The sequence below is a fragment of the Macrobrachium rosenbergii genome, chromosome 2, assembly GCF_040412425.1.
Source record: "Macrobrachium rosenbergii isolate ZJJX-2024 chromosome 2, ASM4041242v1, whole genome shotgun sequence".
NCBI lineage: Eukaryota > Metazoa > Arthropoda > Malacostraca > Decapoda > Palaemonidae > Macrobrachium > Macrobrachium rosenbergii.
Genome location: NC_089742.1, coordinates 92,324,319 through 92,350,945, shown reverse-complemented (window position 1 = coordinate 92,350,945; position 26,627 = coordinate 92,324,319). Strand labels below are relative to the sequence as shown.

General features: G+C 34.5%; 1 protein-coding gene across 1 annotated transcript in view; it reads right to left on the bottom strand.

Annotated features, from left to right (window-relative positions):
• hiw (highwire) overlaps positions 1-26,627 on the bottom strand; it is a 1,788,684-nt gene that overhangs the window by 980,211 nt on the left and 781,846 nt on the right. The window contains 2 exon segments of the mRNA XM_067112237.1: positions 2,705-2,773; positions 3,445-3,628. Coding sequence (XP_066968338.1) covers positions 2,705-2,773; positions 3,445-3,628 — 253 coding nt within the window.

The following is a 26,627-nucleotide window of genomic DNA, read 5'->3' as shown; positions in this document are numbered from 1 at the left end:
TTTTCCTCCGTCTCTTTATCCCATCTAGTTAAACAAGTAAAAGAGAATGATAAATGTATTGTTAGTAATGTTATACTCTTGCGTAAATGCGTACAGCCATCAACAACCAATCGAGAAACTGTTGTTTTGCTTCACCAAATCACATAACAACAGCCGTTTTGCTTGTATTTCAAACATCGTACAGTAATACACAATTACCGTAGGTTATAGTACAAATGAAGTTAAGTGGAATAGGACTGATATATTTCTAAATTATACCCTTATTCACTATGGATAAAAGATCTGCAAGGAAATAAACTGCTAAATATAAGCTGCAAGTTGTAGATGAAGTTGAGAAAACAATGTTCAAGCTGCTAATGGCTATAAATTATCATGCATCGGCAACATGGATGAAACTCGACCGTAATTAAAATTGGAGCAAGTATTTTAATCGAAGCTACTCAGCATGGAAGAACACATTACAGTACTGCTATTTTTACGCCGATAAACGATAAATACGTAAAGCTCATATTATGAAGAAATCAAGTGAAAGTACCAAACGGAATCTTGATTTTTTTTTTTACACAAAACAAACACCCCCAAACGGACAACGTCATCTATTAATGAAAAAAATAGCTAAATTAATTTCACAACGAAATGTATTCAAGTTATATTTCGAATTAAAAACACTTCGTATAACCAAAAATAACCTTGCCCCATATAAATAAAGCTCCTAGAGATTCATTTATGCTAACTAGAAGCAAGAAAAGCGCTCTGAACCGAGTTAAATAAAGTGGTCTTGGATAAATAAGGGAAATTAACGCCATGTAAATGGTTTCCAAATCAAAACATTGATCACTATGATTGCAATTTATAATACAAAAGCAATATAAGAATATATATACAATATTATTGGATACAGTGAATTAAGGCATAACATTTTAAAAGATCCATGGAAAAGGTGCATATTCATTATGTTGATGTTTGTATAATACGATATGTGAATACAGAGCACAGTATAATGTAGGCTACGCTACCGTATGTGTATACGATATACCATAGTGTAGGCTAAGCTAACTCTTTGTTTGTTATTCAATTTCTCTTTGTATTGAATTATCATAAGTCACTCTGCATGAACCTCCAGAATTAGCTGATATTAATAATTACTATACCGTGTATGTTAAGAGTATATTTTATAGTGTAGGCTAGGCTACCATATATGTATACATGGTACCAAATACCCTAGTGCAAGCTAAGCTATATTCAAGATACGTTTTTTTCAACAGTCGATGAGTTTTTTTGGAACCTAACCTCATCGTAAGTAGGATAATACCTGTATAAGGATTTTTAGTGTTTGACCTATCAAACTAGGCAGTTTTAAGTGTTTTTAGAAGGGTTCTAAGTATTCGCAGGTTTTAGCTATTCATGGGGGGGGTACCCATCCCCCACGAATACAGGGTTTAGTGTACATCATATATACAGTATATATATATATATATATATATATATATATATATATATATATATATATATATATATATATATATATATATATATATATATAAAATATATATATATATATATATATATATATATATATATATATATATATATATATATATATATATATATATATATATATATATATATATATATATATATATATATATATATACACATACACTATCTTTTGCTGTATGCTGTATGTGATTCATTTCATATATATATATATATATATATATATATATATATATATATATATATATATATATATATATATATATATATATATATACATATACATATACTATAATATATATATATATGTATGTGATATATTTATATATATATATATATATAATATATATATATATATATATATATATATATATATATATATATATATATATATATATATATATATATATATATATATATATATATATATATATATATATATATATATATATATATATATATATATATACATATATATATATATATATATATATATATATATATATATATATATATATATACACACTATCATTTGCTGCATAGAACTGAATAGTTTATAGATCAACTCCATAGTACTCTGCATTTTTTATTACTGTTTGTGTTGATACTTGATTAAATCAACCAATGGGCATCATGACAACCGTCTCTACTGAGATACCTTGTTCCTGAAGTGCAGCATTTATGTGTATTTAGACAAAATTATTTGGGTAAACTATACTTATGCTGCTGGTATACTATTCCTGCTTCTATGGTTCCTAGATCTTTCACTGACTGTGTGTACGCAAAGTTGGCTAAGGTCTAGGTAGGCTAGTATAGGTTAAATGTGAGACACAGCCATTACCAGTATTTTCCTCTTAACCACCAACTCTTTGGCTCCATTACTGTTAAAAAGTAAGCAATGACTAGGATTCTACAGGAGAACATTAAAAATAAAACAGCAAACAAAAGATTTAAGAGTACTGGTAGCAATTACTGTTCCAAGCTTAACCAGTTTTGTCACTTGAAACAAATATTAAGACTTAACCCACAAATCACACCTGAATCTATCTAGCCAAATTTAGTTGATCTTCCAGAGACCATAAAAATGTAAATTTAAATAAATATACATTGTTCCAAGTTGCCCTCTTCCAATGTGCAAGTATGAAATATGAATGCAATACTGATTTTGCTAATTTTATCATAAAATGTAAAGAAAAACCATACTCACTTCTCCAACACATGATCTCAAAGTTGCCCATGCCCAGCCAAGCAAATCCAACAAAGACTGAAATACATCCTGGAATATAATGTTTAGAAGCTCTTTATACATGTTAAATTATTTGCCTAAAAAATAAAGAAAATGATCAAACATCTGATCTTTTCCTGGTATATAATCTCTAACAAAACTTCTAGTACTTCAACACATGTCTAAATATTTGTTTCAACCTACCAAAAAAAAGGGGAGACATTGACATCATTGATGCAATAAAAATAGAATTTTGTTACAGACAAAGACATTTGAGGAATATACTTTGACATCAGTAATTTGAAAAACACTCTACAACTTCTTTGGAACTAACAAAACCAATCTAGACAAAACACAATGCCAATACATAATAACCCTCCACCTCTATTTTTTCCTTGTTCTATTTCAAAAGTACAGAGTTCACAAAAATATGAACCCATGAATGACCTGTTTTCTCCTTCTGCTGTGTCCCAGAAACTAAACATTTGAAAAATTGAGGGCCATGTAAATGATGCCACCCAAATACAAATTTCCAAAAATATTTTTAAAAATATCAAATGATTATTAATCAGCTTTCATACAACTAGGGCTAAGAAAATATTGTTGGCAGCTACATCTTGCAGAAGAAATTGTGTATTGTATCATCTTTGGTCTAACTAAAGTATCTCTAATGCCTAAGGTTTACTAAGTCACTCTGAAAACTACTTCAATTTTCTACTTACATTTCTGACTGTCATAAAAAAACCTTTGGAAAGAATAGGGGCTGGTTCTGATGTGTCATGAGTTGGACGAGGAGTTACAGACCCTTCTTGTGATGTTATGCGATACAAAAGTTGTGGAATCTGACCAGCATTTACATCAGTTCCATTGTTTGACTTCTTTGATGACTTGAAGTAAAATATGACTCTGAAATTAGTGAACCCTTTAAGAAGGTGAAAATTTGCTACACATTTCACTCTGTTTATAATGGATTTGATAAGTTGATAGGATGACTATTTTAATATGGTTTTCTGAAAATTTTATGCAAATCAATAAACCGTAGTGTATAATATTCAACTGCCTGTTTAATTCTGTCAGTAAATACTAGATTATCACCATTAAAGCAGTGGTTTTCAACCTGGGGGTTGCGGCGCCCAGAGGGGTCACCAGCCTTTTTTATGGGGGTTGCAAGATTGTTCTTGAGTGAGGGTATGTTTTAGTTTTTTTCAACTTGACTGCTGTGGTGAGCCACGCTGACAGCTGTGCCAGCACAAGTTTCCATTGTTCACACTGGGGGACGTTCTCCTACTTGTCACAAAAACAGCAGTTTGCTACCATTCAGCTTTTTACCTTCAAGCTGTTAACAGGTGGTTTGCTACTCACACTCTGAGGATCATTCAGCATTTGTGCTTGAAGCAGTCAACAGGGCTGTTTGAGCTGCTGGGATAGGAGGCATCTCATTGCTTGCTTAAGCTATTGACGCTATCAGAGTGATTGCAAACTGTGCAACCATGTAGTTCATGCTGCTTTTGCCATTTAAAGATATTTTTTATTCTCATCTTCTGTTGTCTTTTGTTGTTGTCTGCTGCATGTGATCAAGAACACAAGGCTGCTAATCAAGGCAACCAATGGCACTGTGGTAAAACAGCAAAGTTATTCTTAATTGTTTATTAAGTATGGATTTGTTGCTATTGGTTCTAATAACAATGAAACCACAGAGCATACTTTGCACAAAAGTTCTTTCAGCTGAATCACTGAAACCGTCAAAGCTTAAAAGGCATTTAGAAACCAATCAAACTGACTGCAAAGAGAAAGAATTACCATTTTTTGAGCAAAAGGCAAATAGCATTAAACGATCTTGAAAAGATAGCTATGGAGTATTCCAGCAATGAAATTGAACCACTGTTGAAGTGTCATTCCAAGTGTCATATCGGATTGCCAAAGCCAAGAAGCCACATACATTTGCTGAAGAGTTGATACTGCCATGCGCAAAAGATTAATCGCATATAGATAGGTAAGGAAGCAGAATGCAAATTAAATTTACTATCACTCTTGGACAACACAGTGCAATGCAGGATTTTGTTGATGTCTGAGGACATCAAGGATCAAGCCACTGATCAGTTGAAGTCAGCTGGGTTGTTTGCCCTGCAGCTGGAGGAGTCCATGGATGTTTCATCCAGTTCACCAACCAATATCAAATGTGGACTTTGTACAGATGGTGCTCCAGCCATGTTAGGCCACAGCTCGGGGTTTCAAGCACGTTACAAAGGTGGTTCCAGACAGTACGTTCATGCATTGTGTGATACACCGTGAGGCACTGGGTTCTAAGATGTCACCAGAGTTGATGAAGATGCTTAAGCAGGTGATAAAGCTCATAAACACAGTAAAATCCAGTGCACTCAATACACGATTGTTCAAACGCTTTCGTGAACAGATGGATGCAGATCACCAAAACCTCCTGCACAACACCAAGGTGCGATGGCTGTTGAAGGGTAATGTGGTTAAGCGAGTCTTTGAACTACGGATGGAGCCGAGGGATTTCTTTACATAGCAAAAGAAGGAAGAGCTTGTAAAATTTTCACAATGTGATGTAGTATCACTAGCTTATCTTGCCGACATTTTTGGCAGGCTTAACGAATTGAACCTCTCTTTGCAAGGAAGAGACAAGACCAGCATTGATTTCATCAATGTATTATCGGCATTTCAGGTGAAATTAGAACTCTTGGAAAAGAAAATGGCAATTGGTAAGACTGGAATGTTTACTGTTCTCTATGAGTTGCTTGAAGACAACGAAGGTGTGTGATGCTAATATCAAATCGCAGATTATTAACATCCTTCAGTCTCTATGCAGTGAGTTTGGCAAGTATTTTCCTGACTTAACGAGAGACGATTTGGCATCCATCAGAAATCCCTATCTGGTAGTAAGCCAAAACACTGTCAATTTGTTTGACTGGGATGATGACACCCAGGAGGAGTTGATAAACCTTAAAAATGACTCGACAACGGAAGATGTATTTAAATAGAAGACCTTGCAGAAAGTTTGGTCAGCAATGGCTTCTTCGTATCCCAAAGTTACAAATACATCCATCCACTTTCTGATGCCCTTTCCATCAACCTATTTGTGTGTGGCTGGCTTCTCCGCATTGTTGGGAATAAAGAACAAGGTCAGAAACAAACCTGCAGTTGAACAAGATCTGAGGAGTGCTTTGTCAACTACACTGCCAAGTATAAACAAACTAGTCAATAAGATGCAGTACCAGCCATCTCACTGAAGCTGCTTTGATTAGTACTAAGGGATTCAGAGCCAATGAAACACAGTTTTTCGCAACACCATTTTATCAAAGCATCGGATAAAGGTGAATGCCAAATGTACATTTTATAACCCTACCTAATTTTTGCAAGTATTAGTTAGTACCTAAGTTCAATATGTTTTGATATTTATAGGGTAAAATGAAGTTGCCAATGCCAGAACCAAGAAAATCACAGACAAAGATCCTAAAACCATTCGTAATGTAAACATAATATGACATCATGAGGTTCCACCCATCCCCCAGGTAGGCAGTAAGTCACTAACAGGTGAATTCAATAATGGCCAGCAGGATATGGAATTGTCCCCGTGGCTGCAAGACAGCATTTGTGCTATGACTTGCCACTTTGTATACAAGTAAGAAGACCCGCGGGCAGATTTACTATAGTGTGAATAGGTAATTATTTCTAATGTATAGTGGGTAATAGTTACCTGGCAACACTGATCTTTTGCTGCAGCAAACAGAAGGCTATAATGTCAAACCTAAGGTGAAACAAAATGGATTGCCTTTTTGTATTCAAGCCCTGAATAGATGTAGATCTAATAAAGGAGCTACAGACTGGTTCATTATGTGGATGAATTAAATACACTGAATTCTTTGTAGAGTAGAAACAACACGAATATCAAGAAAATGGAAGAATTCAAAGCTAACAACTTAGTCCCAACAACTGCTGTGGAAGTTGCAATGAAGCCTCCACAAAATGGTAATATGATAATAATAATAATAATAATAATAATAATAATAATAATAATAAAATAATTGATAATAAAAAATGATTGAGAATGATAATGTAATGAAGGGGACGATGACAAATCCTGCTCGCCATCATTGATATCGCTGAAGCCTAAGGTAGGTACTAATATCAATTGGTGAATATATCATCGGCAAGTGGGCAGACCCACAGTGAAGAGATGTTTTCATATATGTAAACTTCTCTTCACTGTGGGTGGAGCCTCATGACGTCATAGGTTAATGTCACTTTTGTGTTCAAAACCCTCAACTGCGATTTTGATGGCGCTGGCATAGGAAACCCACTTTCACTCTGATAAGCATCAGAACTATTGAACTTAGGTACTAAATAATACTTGCACAAATTAGGTAGGGTTATAAAATATACACTTGCCAACTTCCACGTTTATCTAATGCTTTGATAAAAAGATGTTGCCAAAAAACTGTTTCATCGGCTCTGAATCCCTTAGTATTGTGATATAAAAAAGTCAATAAACAAGTTTTCGTTCAACAATTTGTTTTACCTTATTTTTTAATATACTGTACTTGATTTGCTATTGTGTGAATTAGTTCCATTACAGAGCTGATACTAAATAATATTTAATCATACGGCTACCATAGTTTCACTGCCATTAAATGGAGCAACACCTGATCATCAAGCCAACACAGTCTATAACTTAACTTTTTTGATAGAAATAGTTATAATAATATCTTTTTAATGCAACTGGCAAATTTATTACAGTGCAGTGCTATTTTTGTACTGAGACATTACATATGATTAGGGTTACCATACGTCCCGGTTCAGCCGGGAATAAATAAAAATGTGTAGATAGGTTTGGGACCCATCATAGTGAATACAGATTCCTTTTGTACTATCTTTGGTTGATGAAAATATGGTAACCATACATATTATTGAATAAAACATTTTAACGGGGGTCATTGGTCATACTGAGTTGCTCATAAGGGGACGTGGTACGAAAAAGGCTGAAAACCACTGCATTAAAGGCTACTATAAGTACTCAGAAATATAATGCATACATTTTCTTCATTCAATAAGCTTCACAAAATTTCTAAATCCCTAAAAATAATTCTGCTTGTAGCAAAATTCAAGGAGGATTCATTGTTTAATTATACTAAAAAAAAAAAAAACAGTTCCTTGCAGTGTGCAGCTCTTACATGACAATGGCCAATGACCCCTGACACTGCCTAATGATTTTCAACCATGATCATATGCTGTACAACCGGAGTTGGAGACCAGGAAATGAAACACTTGGCTCATTAACCCTACCCATTATCCCGATGCCAGTGTTATAGATGGTCATCGTAAGTAAGGTCACAATTTTCTGTTGTGGTTTAGCCTGTGTCCAAAGAGATGTCAACATACATAGCAGCATGGGCTTGCACCCTAAGCTTGGAGGCCAAAACACAGTGTAAAACTACCAGGTTGGCCATCTGGTGAACTTCACAGAAGCCCTCTGCATTACAAGGTGTTGAAGGCAATGATGAGGAAGACATAACTCTGCAACCTACATCAATTCTTCTATAATTAAAAGTCTAAAGATTATCTATTTGCAATGAACACCAGCATCTTGGGAAAACTTACTGTATTTCCTGTTATATAAGATGCATCAGAGTATAGATGCACTTATTATTTGGCAAGACATATTTAGGAAAAACGAAATCTACATTTTAGCAAGGGTTTTAATGCTTTATCTATGTAAAGTGTTATCACCAAAACAAAAGTAGTTAGCATTTGAAGTGCAAAAAAGTGAAAACTGAGAAAAACGACCGTAAAGGTCAACATGTTTTTTTTTGACACTCGTGGAAAAAACTTATCTTAGGGTATTATTTTGGTTGATTTCTGGCTCCAAGTCATGCCCCCCCCCCTTTATAAAAAGGGGTATTATTCGCTCGAGGCGAGGGTATCATCAAGTACCACCTGACTCGTTGCCTGGTTTGAAACTAAGAAACTAAAAGTTTAGTAGCTACCAGGCTGATATTCTTGACTCATTTTCAGTCGTTTTTTCACTTGTTTGGTCTTTTTGGTCTTTGGAGTTTGATTGTCAAGCCTTTTTGTCTCTCAAATGAAGAACTTCTTCTATACTTTCACTTGTGCCAAATAGATGTTAGTAAGTTGAATTTCTCATAGCCAAAATTGTGTTCAATTTTCTCAATATTTATCTCACTCAATTGATGGTGCTGAGATATTCCATTGCTAATTCGCTTTGCTGGGGCACTAACCGTAAACCTACACGATTGGCACTTCATTAAAATATCAGTATCCCATCTATTGGGAGAGACTTCGACCTGAACTTTACCCCTGCAATTTCCTACCATGCATGTAATACCCGACACTATTTTATCTAACTGAGATCTAAATATAATGAACTTATCATATACTCCCTTTCCATCATTCTTTATTCATTTCATCAACTGTGAGTGTATTTGTGAAGGTGAAAGTATATAGATTGTATTTAGAGTAACTGGATGTAAAAAAAACGGCAAAAAACACGGCAAACAGCGAAAAAATTGCTCAGAGTAAAAAGTTGCTCACCACCCACTTTCAACGTTTGGGGGCAACTGACTCGGCACCCTTTCTTAAGGCCCCTACACACGATCAATTTTTTCGTCAAATAATTGATATCAATTTATTGACGACAATGAAATTGAGGAAATCACTGTGCCTACACACGGTCAATGATTTTACTTCAATTTTCAGTTTGATTCATAACTTCGAGATGCGTCAGCCTTTTTCTCCCTGTCACTGTACTCGTCGGATTTTATTTTCCACAAGGCCGGTAAGGATCTATAAACGTCAATTATATCCATCATCATTTTACGCTCACTTTCTTTCTTCTTTTCAGCCATGATTACGATGACGACTCTTTCACTGCTGGGAAAACACTAAATTATTGATCAATATATTGATGCTTTGCCCACACACGATCAATTTTATTGAAGACCCATCAATAAATATCAAAGGATCTTTGATCTCTCAGTGAATTGATTCAATGAAATTGTTTCAATTAAATTGATATCAGTGTCCCCTACACGCGGTCAATTTCTCCATCAATTCATTGACGTCAATAAATTGATATCAATTAATTGACGAAAAAATTGATCGTGTGTAGGGGCCTTTAGACCAAGGAATACGCGCCATTGTTGTTGCCAGACGCTGCCAGACGTAGGAGATAAGGTGATATAAAAACCAAATTCATTAAAAAATAAACGTTAGCCCTACCTCACCGTGTGGGGGGCGGAGGCCCAAAACCACACCAATTATAATATTTCGAAAAAATGCTTTGGTCACGTGATAACGAAGGTGTTGCTCATGTCTTACAGCCATTTAACCATTTTTTTTTTTTATTTCAAAAATATTCATAAAAAATCGAAGCGTGCGCTCCCCTTAATAGTTCAAACACCAAAATTTCTTAAACTACCATCTTAAAAACGCTTATGACTACCTATTTTAATAGCTCACGCACCAAATGCAGGTAGTTCCCAGTTAACAGCGGGCTTGGTTAACAGCGATCCGATTTTATGCTGCTTGTCTAGTGACGAAAATCTGCAAATATCAGTGCTGAAAATCGCCCCTTTTCCAGATATCAGCGCCGATAATTGGGTACTGGCGCCGATATATACCTAACAGAGGCACTGATAACCAAAGATCAGCGCTTTTTGGCACTGATAAGCCTCGAAAATTGCTGAGAAAGCTCCAAAAATCGCAGATTTTCAATTATCGGCGATATTTGGTTATCACAAAGAGAGAGAGAGAGAGAGAGAGAGAGAGAGAGAGAGAGAGAGAGAGAGAGAGAGAGAGAGAGAGAAACCTTTGACCCCTAATCAGCAACACTCCCCCTTCTTGTCATGTTAAAGTGACAAATCTGACAGCTTGGCCTTCGAGCTTCGAACAAAGGATGAGGGAAAGACATTTGTTTGTTTAAAATACATATTACATACGAATTTTGTAATTACAGTTATATTATTATTATTATATTATTATTATTAATCTTATTAATGTTTGAAAACTAGTACCTATTATTAGGTAAAAAATTTATTTATCATACAAAACAAACAAACATATAAATGTATCATCAAAATTCTCTCATCTCAGTAAAAGAGAGAGAGAGAGAGGGGGAGATGCCAAAGTTTACAAGATTCCGTGCAGCAATTGTAATGAGATTTACATGGGAGAGATGGGCAGGTCCCTCTCGCAAAGATTAACAGAGCACACAAGATCAGTATGCTATGCTTCGGAGAGTTCAGGGATTTTTCTACGCATCAGGGATAGAGGCCATTCTATAAATTGGAGCGGGGTGGAGCTGGTTTTCAAAAGTAGCTGTCCGTACAAAAGAAAGATGCTGGAATCCGCTATCATCAATCAAACCAACAATATGAACTTGTCAGGAGGACATTGGAAAGCGGATGAAATCGACAGTTTAATCCTTAAACCTCTTCTCAAACAGGTGCCCCAGGAAACACGACCACCATACGAATCGCAAAACAGGAGTTAACGAGGCCAAAAACCACTAGGGAATTGTTTATTTTCCCTCCTTCTTGGGAAACGGTCACCTGCATACCATCGAAGACTTAATGCTACACATACATATGCTTTGTATATATACTCCTGTAACATTTCATCTGTCCATATTTTACCAGTGAACAGGGGCACAGAAGGAAGTGCTCGAAATATATGGTTGCAACGTTCAAATTGTGTTTTGTGGGCCTTCTTATATTCATATTACACTGTGGTATTACAGTAAAAGACAGTCATATATATATATATATGTATATATATATATATATATATATATATATATATATATATATATATATATATATATATATATATATATATATATATATATATATATATATATATATATATATATATATATATATATTATATATATATATATATATATATATATATATATATATATATATATATATATATATATATATATATATATACTGTATATATATATATATATATATATATATATATATATATATATATATATATATATATATATATAAATATATATATATATATATATATATATATATATATATATATATATATATATATATATACATATATATATATATAATGTATAAAAATTAATAAATAAATTAAAATATATATATATACTGTATATATATATATTATATATATATATATATATATATATATATATATATATATATATATATATATATATATATATATATATATATATATATATATATATATAAATATATATATATATATATATATATATATATATATATATATATATATATATATATATATATATATATATATGAAGATAAAAAGGCCCATAGAACACTATTTGAACGTTGTAACCATATATTTCGAGCACTTCCTTCTGTGCCCCTGTTCACTGGCAAAATATGGACATGAAAAGTTACAAGGGTATATATACAAAGCATATGTAGGTGTGGCATTAAGTCTCCGATGGTATGCAGGTGACCGTTTCCCAAGAAGGAGAGAAAATAAACAATTCCCCAGTGGTTTTTGGCCTCATTAACTCCCGTTTGGCGATGCATCTGATGGTCATGTTTCCTGGAATACCTTCTTCAGAAGAGGTTTAAGGATTAACCCATCTATGTCATCTGATTTCCAATGTCCTCCTGACAAGTTCACATTGTTGGTTTGATTGATGTTAGCAGATTCCAGCATCTTTCTTTTGTACAGACATCTAATCTTGAAAACCAGCTCTGCCCCACTCCAATTTATGGAATGGCCTTCATCTCTGATATGAAGGAAAATCCCCGAACTCTCTGATGCATATTGTACTGATCTTTTGTGCTTGATTAATCTTTGCGAGATGGATCTACCCATTTCCCCCACGTAAATCTTATTACAATTGCTGCATAGAATCTTGTAAACCCCATCTTCTTCCCCTTTTTTATTTAAGTATACATTAATGAGCGAGCTCCCGATGGATTTGGGATAATGGAAAATAAAAGGATTGTTAGACCCGAGTTGTTCGGTGACTTTTTGGGTGTTTTCACCATACAGAAACTTTATTTTGTTGTTAAAATCTATTCGTCTCTTGTGACTGGGACCTCTGTGGTTTATTTTATTCACTTTGTTAATAGCCCTCTCAATAACACGTGGTGGATAGAGCAGCTGCGTTAGGTATTGGTGGATCGTGTTGAATTCTTTATCTAGGTACCCATTTGAACATATTCTAAGCCCCCTGAGGAATAAGTTGCACCCTACCATGCTACTGAAAACAGTGAGACTCACTCCAGAAATTTGCGCAACAAATTCAAAAGACTGATTAGGAACAGTGTATGAAATAATCCTGGCTTAACCAATAATGTGCTGAACCTCTCTAACCATCCCCTCACTGCAGAAAAACAGACAGTTTTAAATCTTGGAGTTTCATTTGCTCTAAAACCAGGTCCCGAGAGTAATCTTAATTTCTTAGTTGCATTTGATAAACATTTTGCAAAAAACAATTATGACAAAAATGATGCTTGTGTCAAAGGCATTTTGCTAAATGTCTTGGAGCAAAAAAACAACATTACATTCCCGAAAAGATTCCAAAATATATTAGTTAGTTTAAGAAAAAGGGGGATATCATAATCACAAAATCTGACAAAGACGGGAAAATAGTTCTCTTAGATAAGGAGACATACATCAATAAAGTTCAAGAACTTCTAAACGATAAGGAGACCTATGATAAACTAACGAAAGATCCCATAAAAAGTATTGCCGCCCAATTTAACAAAACAGTCAGAACCATAGGGGGCACTAAGAAGAACACAGAATTACTAGAGACATTCAAGATAATCAATCCCTCTCTCCCGTTTTTACGCCTCCCGAAAACACACAAAGATGGGATTCCTTTACGCCCCATAATATCTAGCAGGGGCTCTTTCATGTGTAAATTATCAAAATGGCTGGCAGACCTGTTATCACTCTTTCTAGGAACCTTCTCATCCTCCCACATCAAAACATGCAGAGGATTTTATACAAAAATTTATTGGTTTAAACATCCCCTCAAATAACATCAACTTGCTCAGCCTAGACGTTGAGTCATTATTTACTAAAGTTCCGATCGCCGTCGTGTTGTCTTTTTTAAAGAGGAAGTTACAACCATATGAAGACCATTTTCCTCTTGACATAGATAAAACTCTAAAACTTATCAACCTCTGTGTAACTAACTATGTGTTTTCTTTCAATGGTAATTTTTACAAACAAAAATTTGGCTGTGGCATGGGCAGTCCCCTATCACCCCTTCTAGCAAACTTGTGCATGGAATATTTCGAAACAGAAATTTTGTTGTTTATCAAACACTTTAATATAATCTGGCTTACATATGCAGATATTTTTACTTTCTGGGACAATAGCTGGGGAGACTTTAATGAATTTTTTAATACACTAAAAATGTTAGTTCCAATCATAAAATTCGAAAGGATGGAAAATTGCTGTTCCTAGATGTACTGATCATAAGAGAACAAAACAGATATGCTTTCACAGTATATAGGAAACCCACTTTTGCTGTTTCCTATTTTCATTTCTTAAGCTACCGTGATGTCTCCGTAAAGATCATGGCAAGGGGCAATTTATTCCTCCAGGGGATTAGAATATGTTCAAATGGGTACCTACATAAAGAATTCAACAAAATCCACCAACACCTAACGCAACTGCTCTCTCCACCACACGTTATTGAGAGGGGTATTAACCCTTAAACGCCTAATGGACGTACCATACGTCGACGAAAATTGTCTGTTGGATGTCAAGTGGACGTACCATACGTCGACTAAAAATGCTTTTTTTAAATATTTGTGGAAAAACAATTATAGGCCTAGTTTGCGGAAGGTTTCAAATCACGCGCCTTGAGGGATGCTGGGAGTTCACGGATCAAGCTGTTGTTTTGTTTATAAGTGTCACCCAGACACGCATGCGCGAATTCCCTCCTCCTCGTACCAGACAGCATCAGCGTCGGACCGTGCGAGAGCGATTTTTTGACGCATCCGTGTTTTGCAGAACTTTGGCGAGTGTTTGCGTATTTGTGCTGCAACAGGATGTTTGCAGAGATGTCTCAAAGCTGTCAGGACCGTGAAAGGCGCATACTGCCTGTCAGTAGTGAGCGTGTGAGACGAATTTTAGACTGGGATGCTGGAGAAGGACCCAGCAGCCAAAGTGACCCAGCTTCTCAGCGCCGTGTTGTTCGCCCACGTGTGACCGAAGGCGACCAACGACCACATCCCGTGCCTTTTACGACCCCTAGGAAGCATCGGGGTGTCCTGAGGGGCATCCGTAAATTTTTGAAAAAAACTTTTTCCTTCGCTGAAAATCCTGGCATTTCTTGAGTCACCTTGCCATAATTTTTTCGCCATTTTATATTATTCATTACATAAAGTGTTATACATCAAAATGTGCGCAATTTCATGTAGAATACAACAAAAAATAAATCATTCTTTTAGCTTTTAACAGTTTTGAAATATTTTCATTTAAATCACGATAACTGACAAAATTTTAACATTTGGTCAATTTTGACTCGACCGAAATGCTCGAAAAACGCAATCGTAAGCCAAAATTCTTACATTCTAGTAACAATCAATCATTTACCTTTATTCTGCAACAAACAGAAAGTCTCCAGCACAATATTTCGATTTATGGTGAATTTTTGAAAAAAACTTTTTCCTTCGCTCCGCAAAAAATCCTAGCATTTCTTGAGTCACATTGTCGTAATTTTTTCGCCATTTTATATTATTCGTTACATAAAGAGTTATACATCAAAACGTGCACAATTTCATGTAGAATACAACAAAAAATAAATCATGCTTTTAGCTTTTACCATTTTTGAAATATTTTCATATAAATAACGATAAATAGAAAAAAATCAACCTTCGGTTAACTTTAACTCGATCAAAATGCTCGAAAAACGCAATCGTCAGCCAAAATTCTTACATTCTAGTAACAATCAATCCTTTACCTTCATTTGGCAACAAGAGGAAAGTCTCTGGCACAATATTTCGATTTATGATGAATTTTTGAAAAAAAACTTTTTCCTTCCATCCGCGCGCGCGAACTCCGCTAAAAATCCTAGCATTTCTTGAGTCACCTTGTCGTAATTTTTTCGCCGTTTTATATTATTCGTTACATAAAGTGTTATACATCAAAATGTGTGCAATTTCATGTAGAATACAACAAAAAAATAAATCATGCTTTTAGCTTTTACCATTTTTGAAATATTTTCATATAAATAACGATAAATAGAAAAAAATCAACCTTCGGTCAACTTTAACTCGATCGAAATGGGAAAAAAATGCAATTGTAAGCTAAAAAAACTTACAGTCTAGTAATATTCAATCAATTTCCTTCATTTTGAAACGATTGGAAAATCTCTAGCACAATATTTCGATTTATGGTGAATTTTTGAAAAAAACTTTTTTTTACGTCCGCGTGTTACGAATTCATGCATCATTTTGTGATAATATTTTCTGTGTTGCTTTAATCGTTTTACAATCTGTTATATACCAAAATCATCGCAATTTAGTGTACAATACAACTAAAAAAATTAACTCATTAGTTTTAACGGTTTTGCTTACAGCGATTTGTATACAATTATATACGAGTTTTTTTTTCGCTGTCATATATTCCAATATTTATATATGATAATGATATTTTTTTTCATTTCTGATGGTTGCATACTAAACTTCAGGCAATGAGAAAAAAAGAAGCCAAAAAATGAACTCTTAATCTTAAAAACTAAGCGTGCTGTGATTTTTTGAAAAAAACTTTTTTTCCGCTTCGGCGCTAGCTCCCGAACGCCGCCGGCATACGGGAGACATTTTTGTAAATAGGGCTTCGGCGTTTAAGGTTAACAAAGTGAATAAAATATACTATAGAGGTCCCACTCACAACAGACAAATAGATTTTAACCGCAAAATAAAGTTTCTGTACAACGAAAACATGCAAAAAGCCACAACTCGAGTCTAACAACCCTTTTATTTTCCATTATCCCAAATCCATCGGGAGCTCGCTCATTAACATACACTTAAATAAAAAAGGGGAAGCAGCCAGAGTTTACAAGATTCTATGCAGCAACTGTAATAAGATTTACGTGGGGGAGAAGGGTAGATCCCTCTCGCAAAGATTAATTGAGCACAAAAGATCAGTACAATATGCATCAGAGAGTTCGGGGATTTTCCTTCATATCAGAGATAAAGGCCATTCCATAAACTGGAGTGGGGCGGAGCTGGTTTTCAAGAGTGGCTGTCCATTACAAAAGAAAGATGCTGGAATCTGCTATCATCAATCAAATCAACAATATGAACTTGTCAGGAGGACATTGGAAATCGGATGACATCGATGGGTTAATCCTCAAACCTCTTCTGAAGTAGGTAATCCAAGAAACACGACCATCAGATGTATCGCCAAATGGGAGTTAATGAGGCCAAAAACCACTGGGGAATTGTTTATTTTCCCTCCCTCTTGGGAAACAGTCACCTGCATACCATTGGAGACTTAATGCCACACCTACATTTGCTTTGTATATATACCCTTGCAACATTTCATCTGTCCATAGTTTACCAGTGAACAGGGGCACAGAAGGAAGTGCTCAAAATACATGGTTGCAATGTTCCAATAGTGTTTTACGGGCCTTTTTATCTTCATATTCTACTGTAGTATGACAGTAAAAGACATTCATAATATATATATATATATATATATATATATATATATATATATATATATATATATATATATATATATATATATATATGAAAATAAGAAGGCCCATAAAACACTATTTAAACGTTGAAACCATATATTTCAGGCACTTGTTTCTGTGTCCCTGTTCACTGGTAGAATATGGACAGGTGAAAAGTTACAATGGTATATATACAAAAACATGAAGGTGTGGCCTTAGGCCTCCGATGTTAAGGAGGTGGCGTTTCTTAAGAAGGAGGAGATTGACCAAATTCCCTAGTGGTTTTTAACCTCATTAGCTCCGTTTGGCGATGGATCTGGCGGTCGCGTTTCTTGGGTCATCTTCTTCAAAAGGGGTCCGAGGATTAAGGTGTCAATGGCGTCCGATTTCCAATGTCCTCCTGACAGGTTCATATTGTTGGTTTGATTGATGATAGCAGATTCCAGCATCTTTCTTTGTACGGACAGCTACTCTTGAAAACCAACTCCGCCCACTCCAGTTAATGACATGCCCTGTATTTCTAATATGTAGGAAAATTCCCGAACTCTCCAGCGTAACGTGCCGATCTTTTGTGCTCTGTTATTCTTTGCGAGAGCGATCTACCTGTCTCGCCTACATAGATGTCATGACAATTACTACACGGTATCTTGTAAACTCCAGCTTCTTCCCTTTTGTTATTTAAGTATACGTTAACGAGCGAACTCCGATGGATTTGGGATAATGGAAAATGAAAGGATTATTAGAACTGAGTTGCTCGGGTGGCCTTTTGGATGTTTTCATCGTATGGAAGCTTTATTTTGTTGTTGAAATCTATTTGTCTGTTGTGAGTGGGACCTCTGTAGTATATTTTATTTGCTTTATTAATAGCCCTCTCGATAATGTGTGGTGGATAGAGCAGTTGCGTTAGGTGTTGGCGGATCGTGTTAAATTCTTGATCCAGGTACTCATTTGAACATATCCTAAGTCCTCTGAGGAATAGGTTGCACCCTACCATGATTTTTACGGAGACGTCGTGGTAGCTTAAGAAATGAATGTAGGAGACAGCGAAGGTGGGTTTTCTATATACTGTAAATGCATACCTGTTCTGTTTTCTTATGATCAGTACATCTAGGAACGGCAGTTTTCCGTCCTTTTCCCATTCTGTTTTAAATTTTATGGTCGGAACTAGCGAATTTAGCCTATTAAAAATTCCTTAAAGTCCCCAGCTATTGTCCCAGAAAGTAAAGATATCATCTACGTATCTAAGCCAGATCATATTATGGGGTTTGATAGACGACAAAAGTTCTGTTTCGAAATATTCCATGTACAAGTTTGCTAGAAGGGGTGATAGGGACTTCCCATGCTACAGCCAAATTTTTGTTTGTAAAATTACCATTGAAAGAAAACACGTTGTTAGTTACACAGAGGTTGATAAGTTTTAAAGTTTTATCTATGCCAAGAGGAAAATGGTCTTTATATGGTTGTAACTTCCTCTCTAAGAAAAACAACACGTCGGCAATCGGGACTTTAGTAAATAATGAATCGACGTCTAGACTGAGCAGTTTGATGTTGTTTGAGGGGATGTTTAAACTATTAAATTTTTGTATGAAATCTTCTGCATGTTTGACGTGGGAGGATGAGAAGGTTCCTGGAAAGGGTGATAACAAGTCTGCGAGCCATTTTGATAATTTGTACATGAAAGAGCCCCTGCTAGATATTATGGGGCGTAAAGGAATCCCATCTTTATGTGTTTTTGGGAGGCCGTAAAAATAGGGGAGAGAGGGGTTGATTACCTTGAATGTCTCTAGTAATTCTATGTCTTTTTTATTGCCCCTATGGTTCTAACTGATTTGTTAAACTGAGCAGCAATATTTGTTGTGGGATCTTTCGTTAATTTGTCGTAGGTCTCCGCATCGTTTAAAAGTTCTTGAACTTTATTGATGTATGTCTCCTTGTCTAACAGAACAATTTTCCCGTCTTTGTCAGATTTTGTGATGATGATATCCCCCCTTTTTCTTAAGCTAACTAACAGACAAATAGATTTCAACAACAAAATAAAGCTTCCATACGATGAAAACATCCAAAAGGCCACCGAGCAACTCAGTTCTAATAATCCTTTCATTTTCCATTATCCCAAATCCATCGGGAGTTCGCTCGTTAACGTATACTTAAATAACAAAAGGGAAGAAGATGGAGTTTACAAGATACCGTGTAGTAATTGTCATGACATCTATGTAGGCGAGACAGGTAGATCGCTCTCTCGCAAAGAATAACAGAGCACAAAAGATCGATGCGTTACGCTCGGAGAGTTCGGGAATTTTCCTGCATATTAGAAATACAGGGCATGTCATTAACTGGAGTGGGGCGGAGTTGGTTTTCAAGAGTAGCTGTCCGTACAAAAGAAAGATGCTGGAATCTGCTATCATCAATCAAACCAACAATATGAACCTGTCAGGAGGACATTGGAAATCGGACGCCATTGACACCTTAATCCTCGGACCCCTTTTGAAGAAGATGACCCAAGAAACGCGACCGCCAGATCCATCGCCAAACGGGAGCTAATGAGGCCAAAAACCACTAGGGAATTTGGGCAATCTCCTCCTTCTTAAGAAACGCCACCTCCTTAACATCGGAGGCCTAAGGCCACACCTTCATGTTTTTGTATATATACCATTGTAACTTTCCACCTGTCCATATTCTACCAGTGAACAGGGCACAGAAACAAGTGCCTGAAATATATGGTTTCAACGTTTAAATAGTGTTTTATGGGCCTTCTTATTTTCATATTACACTGTAGTATTACAGGAAAAGACATTCATATATATATATATATATATATATATATATATATATATATATATATATATATATATATATATATATATACATATATGTATGCATACATATATCTATCTATATATATATATATATATATATATATATATATATATATATATATATATATATATATATATATATATATATATATATATATATATATATAAATATATATATATATATATATATATATATATATATATATATATATATATATATATATATATATATATATATATATATATAGTCATACTCCGAACTTTCGCGTAGTTAGGTTCCAGAACCCCTCGCGCAGGGTGAATTTTTGCGTAAGTTTGGCATGGTCTCTAAAAATGCTAATAAATGCTTATTTCTAAAGTTTAAACACTAAATATGACCCTAAACATGCTCCCAAATTATTAAGTTAACCTTTAAATGATATTAAAGTTACTGTAATTTCATTTAGAAGTTAGCTTAATACTTTACCCTAAACAGAGAAATAAAAGGTTAACATAAAAATTTAGAGTTGTAAGAGAATTTTTTTCTCTCTCTCTCTCTCTCTCTCTCTCTCTCTCTCTCTCTCTCTCTCTCTCTCTCTCTCTCTCTCTCTCTCTCTCTCTCTCTCTCTCCTCTTTTTCCAACCGATCTATTTTTAGAATCATCTCAACCTCTTTCTAACAACTTCTTTATTCTCTGCGTCTCTTTCCCTTTGTTCTGAAATGCTTTTTCATGAACAAACAGTGTTTTGTATTTTGACTAATACAACTCTTAGTTATTATGTCTCTATGTTTTAGAATGTATTTGCAACACTAGCGCATTTTCACTTCGTAGACGATACATGTCAAATTAGATCAATTTAAACATCTACTGTACAGGTAAAGACATACAGAGAATTAATAAGTTGTAAAAATGTGTGAGCGCTAACTATGAACAAAAGAGAGAGAGAGAGAGAGAGAGAGAGAGAGAGAGAGAGAGAGAGAGAGAGAGAGAGAGAGAGAGAGAGAGAGAGAACCAACACGAACGGTAAAGAATCGCCTGGTTCAAGGGTCGTCCTTACTTAAGAGAGTGAAATTATTTATCAGTTATTACGGAGACAGAGAATAACACACGAGAGAGAGAGAGAGAGAGAGAGAGAGAGAGAGAGAGAGAGAGAGAGAGAGAGAGAGAGAGAGAGAGAGAGAGAGATTGTCCTTACTTGAAATGTCAGGTTATATTATTTATGAATTATTACAGAGAGAGAGAGAGAGAGAGAGAGAGAGAGAGCTTAATACATTACCCTTAAAAAAATAAATAAATGGTTGACTTAAGAATATAGTGTGTGTGACTCTCTCCCTCATTTCACCAATCTATTTTTAGAAGTCTTCTCAACCTCGTTTTTACAAATTTCTTTATTCTGTCACTTTCTCTTTGTTCTGAAATGCTCTACGTCTCTATGTTTTAAAACTGCGCATTCACAGTTTGTAAACGGTACAGGTAAAATTATCTACAGTACAGCTAAAGATATACAGAGAAACAGTGCTGTAATATGTAGGTTGGCTAACTTTGAATGAGAGAGAGAGAGAGAGAGAGATAACAGTTGTCCTTACTTAAGAGAGTGAAATTTTTTATGAATTATTACGGACAGAGAGAGAGAGAGAATTACAAGAAAAATTTGGCCACTGATTAGCAACACTCCCATTCTTGTCATGTTAAATGACATGTCTGACAGCTTTTGCCTTCCACCTTCTTACAAAAGATGAGGGAAGAATTTGTTTGTTCAAGATAATACGAATTTTGTATTACAGTTTTATTATTATTATTATTATTATTATTATTATTTAAAAATAGGTACTTATTATTACGTAAAAAGTTTATTTATCATACAAATAAACATACCTGTATACATGTACCATAAAAATTCATCTCACTAAAAGAGAGAGAGAGAGAGAGAGAGAGAGAGAGAGAGAGAGAGAGAGAGAGAGAGAGAGAGAGAGAGAGAGAAATTATTACTTTTAATAATATTTAATGTTATTTAATTTACACATAAAAGCTTGAAAACTTATAAATTACATCGAAAAATGAAACAAACACTTTTGCACAGTTTCTCAGTGTTCGGAAATGTTCGAGTGTCTGTGAAAAACTCATGTATGACCATTAGTTAGGTTCCAATGAAAAATTCATGTGTCTGTGGATTCGTGCAACTCGAATTGCGCAAGTTCGAGGTATTACTGTACATATATATATAGAATGCAGTTTAGCATTTGCAGATTCAGTCATTTGCAGTTTTTTCTGTGAAAATTCACTAATTCGCAGATTTTTTCATAGAGCAATGTTCACTAATTACTGTATTCATTTTAGTTTTGTGACTAAACAAATCTTTTATGATAAAAAAATTATTTGCTTATTTTCAAATATTAATATTAATAATGTAAACACAGCAAAATATCAATCAAATGTTAAAGTAAAATCCTCAATATTGCTCTATTATCATCAGAATATGTACTGTATGAAAAATTATGTTCATTCTCTCTCCCTCTCTCCATGGTGACATGGTTTTGGCTGAAGGGGTTGGAAGTAGCCAACCACACAAGTCTGTAGCTCGATGCTTTGGTAAGTGCTGTCAGCAGTGTATGAATTGTATTTTTGCTTTCTCTCTCTCTCTCTCTCTCTCTCTCTCTCTCTCTCTCTCTCTCTCTCTCTCTCTCTCTCTCTCTCTCTCACACACACACTGAGGTAAGACAGAATTTTTATGTATGTCTAATGTATGTTTTTTTTGTAAGATTAATAGTTGACTTACTAATTTTCAAATATTAATATTAATGTAGAAACAGGAGAATATCAATCAAACGTTAAAGTAAAATCCATCGATATTGATCTATTATCATGGGAAAATGTACTATATAAAAAAACAATATTCACCCGCCCCTCTCTCTGTCTCTCCGTGACGACAAGCTACAGGCAGAAGGGGTTGGAGGTAGCCAATCGCACGGCTTGTAGCTCGATGCTTTGGCATGTACTGTCAGTAGTGCATGAGTTGTATTTCTGTTCTCTGTCTCTCTCTCTCTGTTCTCTCTCTCACTGAGATAAGAGAGAATTTTTATGCATATGTAACATATCTTTTTTTGGTATGATAAATAACTGATTTACTAATTTTCAAATATTAATGTAGAAACAGCAAAATATCAATAAAATGTTAGTGTAAAATCCCTTAATACTGATCTATTATCATTGTAATATGTAGAATAAACTCTCTGAATTCATGGGGGATGCATACCACAACCCCCATGAATAGTTAAAATCCGCACATAGTTAACAACCCCCTCTAAAAATGCTTATAACTGCCTATTTTGAAAGTTCAAATAGCAAATGTATACCTTAAACTAGCATCCTACAGCAAACATACCTTACACTATTATCCTGTTACTCTATTAATCTTTGAAATGATATTATTGATATCATTTCAAAGTCATCTTAAACATTTGACCCTTAAAAACATATATGAACATACTTCTAACCCTTCCAGCCAATAACAGAGAGAGAGAGAGAGAGAGAGAGAGAGAGAGAGAGAGAGAGAGAGAGAGAGAGAGAGAGAGAGAGAGAGAGAGAGAGAGAGAGAGAGAGAGAGTTGCTTACATCAGTTAAACAATTAAAAATGTCAATAATATAGTATACATTATGTATATCTTTCTGTCATCCACTCTCCCTTTCTATCTATTGTCATCCACTCTCCCTTTCTATCTATCTATCCGTCCATCTCTCACCTTTGGCATGAGAGAGAGAGAGAGAGAGAGAGAGAGAGAGAGAGAGAGAGAGAGAGAGAGAGAGAGAGAGAGAGAGAGAGAGAGAGCACTGAGTGGGCAACATATTTGACCTAGAGTGGGCAACACTTTCTACCCTTCACAGTCGACATGTCAAGATATTTGACATGTCTGACAAGTTACACCTACCCCTCGCTCCAAAGCTTTCAGACAAGACTGGGAAAAAGATGAGTTAAAAAATATATTAAACTAAAATCTTACTAATTCACTATATTTTCTTTCATGAATTGATATTTTGCTGTGTTTACATTAATATTAATATTTGAAAATTTGTAAATCATTTATTTATCATGCAAAACAAATAAACATACATATATTACATATGCATAAAAATTCTCTCATCTTGTTATTATTTAATCTTATTAAACTTAATATTAATATTTGAAAAATAGTACTGTAAATCATTATATTATCATAAAATGTATATGTACATACAGTACAGTATTTAGTCATGAAAATATGAAAATACAGAATATTGCCCTACGAAAAAATCCACGAATGGGTGAGTTTTCCGGCAAATAATTTATAGATAGGTTCCACAGAAAATTCTGCGAACCGCTGAATCCGCAAATTGTGAGAATGTGAATCCAGGGGGTTTACTCTACTGTATATAAAAAAAAAAGATGTTTACTCCAATTCACTCACTCTCCCTACATGATGACAAGCTATTGGCTGAAGGGGTTGGAAGTAGCCAATCACAAAGCTTATAGCTCTCTCTCTCTCTCTCTATCTCTCTCTCTCTCTCTCACCGAGATGAGAGAGAATTTTTATGCATATGTAACATGTATGTTTATTTCTTTTGCATGATAAATAAATGATTTACTAATTTTCAAATATTAACAATGTAAACAGCAAAATATCAATTCATCACGGAAAATATAGTAAACTAGGTAAGACTAGCTCAATAATTGTTTTCCCACATCTTTTCCTGTCTCTGACTTAGGGGAGGGATGAAGGTCTAACTGTCAATCATCTTGACATATTGACATGCTGACCATGAAGGGGGTTAGCACCTGGGCAAAAAGTCTCTCCCTCTCTCTCCCTTTATGCCAAAGGATACTTGTAGAATGTGAGAGATGGATAGATGGATAGATAGACAGAAATGGAGAGTGGCTGACAGCAGGAGATTTTATATATATATATATATATATATATATATATATATATATATATATATATATATATATATATATATATATATATATATATATATATATATATATATATATATATATATCTATATCTATATATATATATATCTATATATATATATATATATATCTATATATATATATCTATATATATATATATATATATATATATATATATATATATATATATATATATATATATATATATATATATATATCACACATTACCACAGGTGAAATATATGAAACGGGGTTTAGGTCCTGACCGGTTTCAACTTTATTTCCAAGCCATTGACGAAGGACTGATACAGAGTATGAGAAGTCACAAATATATATACTACAAGAACAGCACTATTGAACATACACAACTGTTAGAGACTACATATCACCCCCCTCAGGCCAGTGTTGAGGTAGGAGTGGCCTTCAAAACTCATTTGGCTAAAAATCAAAATATACTCTCAGGGAACGATGCTGATAAACAAACCATACGCGACCTCAGATCCACACCTGACAGGTGTCAGGGAGGCGAAGTTTGGAAACTCATTAACACTACTACCCCCGTACTGTGTTTACAAATATGATAATCCTATTTTCATACATCTCTACTGCCTACCTTAAAATTTAAACAATTTACAAATTTCTTTTGATATTAAAGGATCAAGTTTATACATCCCTTGACTGATATTCATATTATGGTTGTAACTTTCTTTTATAAAGCTAGATTCAATGATATTCCTTTCCAGTGCATTATTAGAATATACAATCCTTTTTGCCCCTTCCCAGTTGATAGCATGATTGTTCTCACTAACATGTACAAATATACCACTGTTCCCCTGTGCATATCTCACACATTTCTTATGCTGTTCAATTCTTTTTCCCAGTGCTTTCTTGGTTTGGCTAATATAAAAGTTGTCACAAGACTTACACGGAATTTTATATACACACCCTTTAGTACTGTCAGGGGTTCTTGATAAGTACATTTTTCATTGTTTTATTGTTCTTAAATGTGACATTAACACCAAAATTCTTAAGAAGATGAAGGATATCTTTCATATTATTATTATAAGGCAGAACAAGCAAATTTTTTGTGTTGTAAGGTTCTTTTTGGTTTTGATACAGTCTTTTTTGCTGCTTCAAATGCACTGTTTAATACACTCTCAGGATATTTCAATTTCTTGCCTGCATTCCTAATCTTATCTATTTCATCATCAATATATTCAGGGCTACATACCCGTAATGCTCTTAAAAACATAGATGAAAACACTGACTTTCTGAGCTCGGCCCCGTGTCACCCGGTGAAATTCCATTACTAACTCGAATTTCTAGGTATAAATATTGCTAAATATACCAGAGAAAAAAGCTTTCAGGAATGCTGGAGTTACTACCCCCAGATCGAGCGTCTTCTAATGAAGACGTCGGTATAACCAAGGGTGAGTGAAGGA